At 43.4% G+C, this 8,461-nt stretch overlaps 1 protein-coding gene across 2 annotated transcripts; it reads left to right on the top strand.

The window, feature by feature from the left end:
• Positions 1-339: 339 nt before the first annotated feature.
• On the top strand, positions 340-8,051 carry LOC129849850 (saxiphilin-like). Of its 2 annotated transcripts, none has more exons than XM_055916589.1 (8): positions 340-444; positions 672-800; positions 1,220-1,253; positions 3,386-3,517; positions 3,647-3,736; positions 4,207-4,341; positions 4,460-4,553; positions 7,932-8,051. In XM_055916589.1, the coding sequence occupies exons 2-8, from the start codon at positions 747-749 to the stop codon at positions 7,945-7,947; spliced, it is 555 nt and encodes a 184-aa protein (XP_055772564.1). In that variant the 5' UTR covers positions 340-444; positions 672-746; the 3' UTR covers positions 7,948-8,051. The 2 variants fall into 2 exon arrangements, with proteins under 2 accessions (XP_055772564.1, XP_055772565.1); XM_055916590.1 differs by having other exon boundaries at positions 356-444; positions 688-800.
• Positions 8,052-8,461: the final 410 nt, after the last annotated feature.

The following is an 8,461-nucleotide window of genomic DNA, read 5'->3' as shown; positions in this document are numbered from 1 at the left end:
TATCATGCCTCTACTCCTCCCAGCTACCCAGTCTGATCAGGGGTCGTATGTATCATGCCTCTACTCCTCCCAGCTACCCGGTCTGATCAGGGGTCGTATATATCAAGCCTCTACTCCTCACAGCTACCCAGTCTGATCAGGGGTGGTATGTTTCATGCCTCTACTCCTCACAGCTACCCAGTCTGATCAGGGGTCGTATATATCATGCCTCTACTCCTCACAGCTACCCAGTCTGATCAGGGGTCGTATATATCATGCCTCTACCCCTCACAGCTGCTCAGTCTGATCAGGGGTGGTATGTTTCAAGCGTCTCAGAGTACTGATTTTGGAGGGGACTGATCCTAGCTAGCACACTTACTGAGATGTTTGATATGACTGGCCAGCCCCAGATCTGCCAAGGGCACAAGGGACGCAGCCTATCTGGAATGAGAAGCAACCCAACCTGTGAGTCAATCAATCCGTTACGAAACCCCAGGAGGTTTCTCGGAGGGACCGCTCACTAGACAAACAGTGACTAATGTAGAATGTATCCCAAATGACACCCTATTCCCTATTATAGTGCACTACTTTAGACCAGAGTCCTATGGGTCACCCTATGGGCCCCAGGTATAAGTAGTGCACCATATAGGGAATAGGATGCCATTTGGACCTAACGAAGGGTTTGTCATCAGGTATTGTCATATATAGGGGCCCTGAGGCCAGGGGGGACAGTATTCTAGACGGACCACCACACAGAGAGAAGAGAGATGAAGCTACTACATATCCTCTGCTTCTGCCTGGCTGTCCTCGCCTCCACTTGGGTACGATAACACATTTATTCATTATTTATTAAATCATTATTTTCATTGAATAGGTTTAATCATATTTTATTTAATAATAATAATAATAATTGATTGGACCGACCCCCCTCTCTTTCACTTTCTCTCTCGCTCTCTCCCCCACCCCCTCTTTCTCCCCCCCTCTTTCTCTCTCTTTCCCCCACACCCCCCCTCTCTCTCCCTCACCTCTCTCTCCCCCACCCCCTCTCCCCCTCCCTCTCTCTCCCCCACACCCCCCCTCTCTCTCCCTCTCTCTCCCCCTCCCTCTCTCTCCCCCACACCCCCCCCTCTCTCTCTCGCCCCCACCTCTCTTTCGCTCTCTTTCTCTCTCCCCATCCCGTCTCTCTTTCTCTCTCCCCCACTTCCTCTCTCTTTTCCTGTTCCACTCTCTCTCTATCTAGGCTGAGACAGGAGGGGTTGGGAGACATAGGAATGGTAAATACATCATTTTTTATTTTCAACAAAGATGTTGTTAACTAAAAAGAAAGTTGAAAAACATCTAAGCCATTATTTGGATGTCACCACTTTTCGTTTTTGTAAAACTCAGTTACACAAAATCATTCTAGCTCTCTATTTTTGCATACACTCAATTAGTACTTGGTAGCATTGCCTTTAAATTGTTTAACCTGGGTCAAACATTTCGGGTAGCCTTCCACAAGCTTCCCACAATAAGTTGGGTGAATTTTGGCCAATTCCTCCTGACAGAGCTGATGTAACCGAGTCAGGTTTGTAGGCCTCCTTGCTCGTACATGCTTTTTCAGTTCTGCCCACAAATTTTCTATGGGATTGAGGTCAGGGTTTTGTGATGGCCACTACAATACCTTGACTTTATTGTCCTTAAGCCATTTTGCCACAACTTTGGAAGTATGCTTGGGGTCGTTGTCCATTTGGAAAACCCATTTGCGACCAAGCTTTAACTTCCTGACTGATATCTTGAGATGTTGCTTAAATATATCCACATCATTTTCTTACCTCATGATGCCATCTATTTTGTGAAGTGCACCTGTCCCTCCAGCAGCAAAGCACCCCCACAACATGATGCTGCCACCCCCATGCAACACAGTTGGGATGGTGTTCTTCGGCTTGCAAGCATCTCACTTTTTCCTCCAAACATAACGATGGTCATTATGGCCAAACAGTTCAATTTTTATTTCATCAGACCAGAGGACATGACATTTCTCCAAAAAGTACGATCTTTGTCCCCATGTGCAGTTACAAACCGTAGTCTGGCATTTTTTATGGCGGTTTTGGAGCAGTGGCTTCTGCCTTGCTCAGTGGCCTTCCAGGTCAAGTCGATATAGGACTCGTTTTACTGTGGATATAGATACTTTTGCACCTGTTTCCTCCAGCATCTTCACAAGGTCCTTTGCTGTTGTTCTGGGATTGATTTACACTTTTCGCACCAAAGTACGTTCATCTCTAGGAGACAGAACACGTCTCCTTCCTGAGTGGTATGATGGCTTCGTGGTCTATTGGTGTTTTACTTGCGTACTATTGTTTGCACAGATGAATGTGGTACCTTCAGGCATTTGGAAATTGCTCCCAATGATGAACCAGACTTGTCTTGGCTGATTTCTTTTGATTTTCCCATGATGTCAAGCAAAGAGGCACCAAGTTTGAAGGTAGGCCTTGAAATACATCTACAGGTACACCTCCAACTGACTCAAATGATGTCAATTAGCCTATCAGAATCTTCTAAAGCCATGACATCATTCTGGAATTGTCCAAGCTGTTTAAAGGCAAAGTCAACTTCGGACCCACTGGAATTGTGATACAGTGAATTGTAAGTGAAATAATCTGTCTGTAAACAATTGTTGGAAAAATGAAGTGTCATGCACAAAGTAAATGTCCTAACAGGCTTGAGGCCAAAAACTATAGTTTGTTAACAAGAAATTTGTGGAGTGGTTGAAAATTGACTCCATCCAACTTCCGACTTCAACTGAGAGGCATTATCAACTGTCACACTGGAGAAATTAATGTTGTGCCTTGATCAAAGGCACATAGACGGATATATGAACTTGTCAGCTCACTGACTTGAACTACTGGCCCAACTCTCAAACAGCAGGCTACCTGCCACTCCTCTAGTTCCAGAGATGTATATTGGTGTCTAGATGCTGGACTGAGGTATTCTGATATGAATGGTTTGATCATTCAACTGGATGTATGATCTGAAATGGAACCCTATTCCGTACAAACTACTTCTGACCAGGGCCCATAGGGGACGCACCCTACGATTCCAGATGCAGCCCAGGCAATCTCTTCCAAGGGATTCACTGGGTGTCTCTCTGTTGTCAGTGAGTTATAGTCGACCTCTTCCACCTCTCTTTTTAAAGGACCTGTCACAGGTGTGACTAGTTGCCTCATTAACCCAACGAGAGATCCCGATGTTGGCCTTTATCCAGTGGTGTAAAGTACTAAAGTAAAAATACTTGTGTGAGGATCTGCTGTTGCATGTGGGGTGTGTGTAAATATTGTATATGTTACAGGTTTTTAGTTTTTCCAGAATGTATGTCCAGCATTGCTATGTTATGTTATGTCAACATTACAGTGTATGTTACCTGTACAAGGTGGTATTAAACGACCCAAGACCCCCTGTGAGCGTGCAAGAGATGCTGTGAAATATGGCATAATTGGAGCCTTCATCCCCACGTGTGATGACGATGGAGAATACATTCCTGAGCAATGTTCCGGCTCTACAGGTTAACACACACACTCATACAAGCCCACAGTAAATTATCCAATTCAGTTGAACGTGACAATTAAATCTCTTACTGTAAAATGTGTAAATATTGTCTATGTAACAGGTTATTAACATGTCTTTCTGGTAGGTTACTGTTGGTGTGTGAACAGTTCTGGACAGAAGATCCTGGGTACTGAGACTCGACCAGGCACTGCTAGAATCAACTGTTCCACCCAGAGTAAGTGAGGCCCTGTGGTCTCATCCAACACCATCACCACTTTAAACTCCAACACATCACTACTATTGCTTCCTACCTTGGATATCTTTAAACTTTCTTTACAAGATGCTCTACTGATTTCAGAATCATGATCTCTCTTCTTCTTGTGTCTTTCTGTATCACGATCTCTCTTCTTCCTGTGTTTTTCCACTTCCGACCATTCAGGTCATTAAAACCTCATCATCCCGCTACATAACATCAGATCTGACAGCCATATTGTTCTCATTCCAGCACAGCTGTTGGTTCAACAACTCTTTCTTGTTTTCCTGCATTTCGTCCTACTTCTGACCAGGGCCCATTGGGGAACAGGGGCCCATAGGGGACGCAACCCAAGATTCCAGATGCAGCCAGAGCTTCCAGGATGTTTGTCCAGCAATGTATGTTATACTATGTAATGTCATTGTTACAAAGACTCTTATCTGTGTGTTTAGATGGTATGATACGAACCAAGACCCCCTGTGAGATTGCTAGAGATACTGCAATGAAAAAAGTTGGATTTGGAGTGTACGTCCCCACGTGTGACAACGATGGACAATACACCCCTGAGCAATGCTGGGCCTCTACAGGTTAACACTCACACACACTATAATGGCTCCAATTCTGTTGAACATGACAATTCAATGTGTTACAGTAACATTTATAATTGTGTAATTATTGTATATGTAACATGTCCATTTCTGGTAGGTTACTGTTGGTGTGTGAACAGTTCTGGACAGAAGGTCCCGGGTACTGAGACTCCACCAGGCACTGCTAGAATCAACTGTGCCACCTGGTTAATGTGAGGCCCTGTGGTCTCATCCAACACATCACTACTCTTGCTTCCTACCTTGGATCTCTTTATACTTTCTTTACAAGATGCTCCACTGATTTCAGAAACATGATCTCTCTTCTTCCTGTATCACGATCTCTCTTCTTCCTGTATCACGATCTCTCTTCTTCCTGTATTACGATCTCTCTTCTTTATGTATCACGATCTCTCTTCTTCCTGTATCACGATCTCTCTTCTTCCTGTATCACGATCTCTCTTCTTCCTGTATCACGATCTCTCTTCTTCCTGTATCACGATCTCTTCTTCCTGTCTTTCTGTATCACGATCTCTCTTCTTCCTGTATCACGATCTCTCTTCTTCCTGTCTTTCTGTATCACGATCTCTCTTCTTCCTGTCTTTCTGTATCACGATCTCTCTTCTTCCTGTATCACGATCTCTCTTCTTCCTGTATCACGATCTCTCTTCTTCCTGTCTTTCTGTATCACGATCTCTCTTCTTCCTGTCTTTCTGTATCACGATCTCTCTTCTTCCTGTATCACAATCTCTCTTCTTCCTGTCTTTCTGTATCACGATCTCTCTTCTTCCTGTCTTTCTGTATCACAATCTCTCTTCTTCCTGTATCACGATCTCTCTTCTTCCTGTATCACGATCTCTCTTCTTCCTGTATCACGATCTCTCTTCTTCCTGTATCACGATCTCTCTTCTTCCTGTATCACGATCTCTCTTCTTCCTGTATCACGATCTCTCTTCTTCCTGTATCACGATCTCTCTTCTTCCTGTATCACGATCTCTCTTCTTCCTGTATCACGATCTGTCTTCTTCCTGTATCACGATCTCTCTTCTTCCTGTCTTTCTGTATCATGATCTCTCTTCTTCCTGTGTCTTTCTGTATCATTTCTCTTTTTCAGGAACAGAATCTCATTCACTAAAGTCTTTGCAGCTTGTTCTGCATGTTGTTAATGTTTTTCTGTAATTCTAGAGGTGCTACTGTGACTAACTACAACTACTAATCCTAATGCTACTAATGACTAACTACAACTACTAATATGAACTACTACTACAAGCGCTGAATACAACCTTAACAAACTACTAATACCAATACTACTAACTACTACTACTAATAACTACTAATATGAACTACTACTACTAATATGAACTACTACAAGTGCTGAATTCAACCTTACAGTGAAATACTTGCCAACAAAGCAGTTAAGAAAAAAAGTGTTAAAGTATTTACTCAAACTGAATAAAACATTTTATACAAAAAAAAAAGTGTAATAAGAAATAGAAAAATAATAAATAATAAAGGTGCAACAATAAAACATCTGTAGCGATGCTATATACAGGGTATTACGGTAAAGAGTCAATGTGGAGGCTATATACAGGTTTGTTCCGGTAAAGAGTCCGTGTGGAGGCTATATACAGGGTGTTACGGTAAAGAGTCAACGTGGAGGCTATATACAGGGTGTTCCGGTAAAGAGTCCGTGTGGAGGCTATATACAGGGTGTTACGGTAAAGAGTCAACGTGGAGGCTGTATACAGGGTGTTACGGTACAGAGTCAATGTGGAGGCTATATACAGGGTGTTACGGTAAAGAGTCAATGTGGAGGCTATATACAGGGTGTTACGGTACAGAGTCATGTGGAGGCTATATACAGGGTGTTACGGTACAGAGTCAATGTGGAGGCTATATACAGGGTGTTACGATACAGAGTCAATTTTGAGGCTCTATACAGGGTGTTACGGTAAAGAGTCAATGTGGAGGCTATATACAGGGTGTTACGGTAAAGAGTCAACGTGGAGGCTATATACAGGGTGTTACGGTACAGAGTCAATGTGGAGGCTATATACAGGGTGTTACGGTAAAGAGTCAACGTGGAGGCTGTATACAGGGTGTTACGGTAAAGAGTCAACGTGGAGGCTGTATACAGGGTGTTACGGTACAGAGTCAATGTGGAGGCTATATACAGGGTGTTACGGTAAAGAGTCAACGTGGAGACTATATACAGGGTGTTACGGTACAGAGTCAATGTGGAGGCTATATACAGGGTGTTACGGTACAGTGTCAATGTGGAGACTATATACAGGGTGTTACGGTACAGAGTCAATGTGGAGGCTATATACAGGGTGTTACGGTACAGAGTCATGTGGAGGCTATATACAGGGTGTTACGGTACAGAGTCAATGTGGAGGCTATATACAGGGTGTTACGGTACAGAGTCAATGTGGAGGCTATATACAGGGTGTTACGGTACAGAGTCAATGTGGAGGCTATATACAGGGTGTTACGTTACAGAGTCCATTTTGAGGCTATATACAGGGTGTTACGGTACAGAGTCAATGTGGAGGCTATATACAGGGTGTTATGGTACAGAGTCAATGTGGAGGCTATATACAGGGGGTACCGGTAAAGAGTCAATGTGCGGGGGCACCAGTTAGTCCAGGTAATTGAGGTAATATGAACATGTAGGTACAGTTATTAAAGTGACTATACATAGATTATAAACAGAGTAGCAGCAGCATAGAATGGGTGGGGGGACAATGCAAATAGTCTGGGTAGCCATTTGATTAGCTGTTCAGGATTCTAATGGCTTGGGGGTAGAAGCTGTTAAGAAGCCATTTGGATCTAGACTTGGCGCTCCGGTACTGCTTGCCGTGTGGTAGCAGAGAGAACAGTGTGACTAGGGTGGCTGGAGTCTTTAGCAATTTTTTGGGCCTTCCTCTGACACCGCCTGGTATAGAGGTCCTCGATGGCAGGAAGCTTGGCCACGGTGATGTACTTGGCGTTAGCACTACCCTCTGTAGTGCCTTGCATTTGGAGGCCGAGCAGTTGCAGTACCAGGCGGTGATGCAACCGTTCAGGATGCTCTCGATGGTGCAGCTGTAGAACTTTTTGAGGATCTGAGGACCCATGCCAAATCTTTTCAGTCTCCTGAGGGGGAGTAGGTTTTGTCGTACCTTCTTCAAGACTGTCTTGTGCTTGGACCATGATAGTTTGTTGATGATGTGGACACCAAGGAACTGGAAGCTCTCAACCTGCTCAACTACAGCCCTGTCGATGAGAATAGGGGCGTCATGTCCTTTGTCTTGATCATGTTGAGGGAGAAGTTGTTAAATTAACTACTACTACTAACTAATACTGCTAACTGCTAATTCTGCTAATTTCTCATACTTAATACTGCTACTGCTACTAATACAACAAACTACTGCTAACTACTGCTGCTAACTACTAATACTAACTACTACTACTAACTACTACTACTACCACTACTTCTAGTAGTATCTATACCACTACAACACACACTCTTATTCATTCCCTAAATGTTATTTCTTTGCAGCTGGTTCTGGATGTTGTTAATGTTTATGTTGTTGTGTCTGTAATTGTAGATGTGGACAGAGATGAAAGGAGTTGGAGCAAAGACATTGGAATGACTTTGACAGTTGTCTTTACTGTACTACAGGACCTGATTCACATTCTATACAAATAAATAAATGAAGAAATCCAGAGATGAAACTGTTGATTTACTTTCTTTCTTGTTGGTGTGATATGCTGAACAATGTATCTGAACCAGTTCATTTCTGGGAAGTGGAGGAAGGAGTAGGACTGTTATGGTGACTGTATTACCACCACACCGGCAGTTACAGGACATGAAGGCAGTTAAATTCCACGTGACAATTTAGTAATTAGGCTTCTCCAAGCTCTGATGCTGGTGATGGTCATTAGTAGTCTACCACACTTGCTAACTGCCTGGTACTCAGCACTCTATTGTCCCTCTAATCACTCTGACATCAATGCAAATCTAAATCACTTCATGAGCTCATGTTGCGCATCATTTCTAAAACCTACGCAATTGCTTGAGAACAGCCTGATGGCTTCTATTAAAAAGAGGAGGCTCGCATTGGCTTTCTATAGGCTA

The sequence above is a fragment of the Salvelinus fontinalis genome, unplaced genomic scaffold (assembly GCF_029448725.1).
Source record: "Salvelinus fontinalis isolate EN_2023a unplaced genomic scaffold, ASM2944872v1 scaffold_1741, whole genome shotgun sequence".
Classification (NCBI taxonomy): Eukaryota; Metazoa; Chordata; class Actinopteri; order Salmoniformes; family Salmonidae; genus Salvelinus; species Salvelinus fontinalis.
This window is presented reverse-complemented; position numbering and strand designations above follow the sequence as displayed.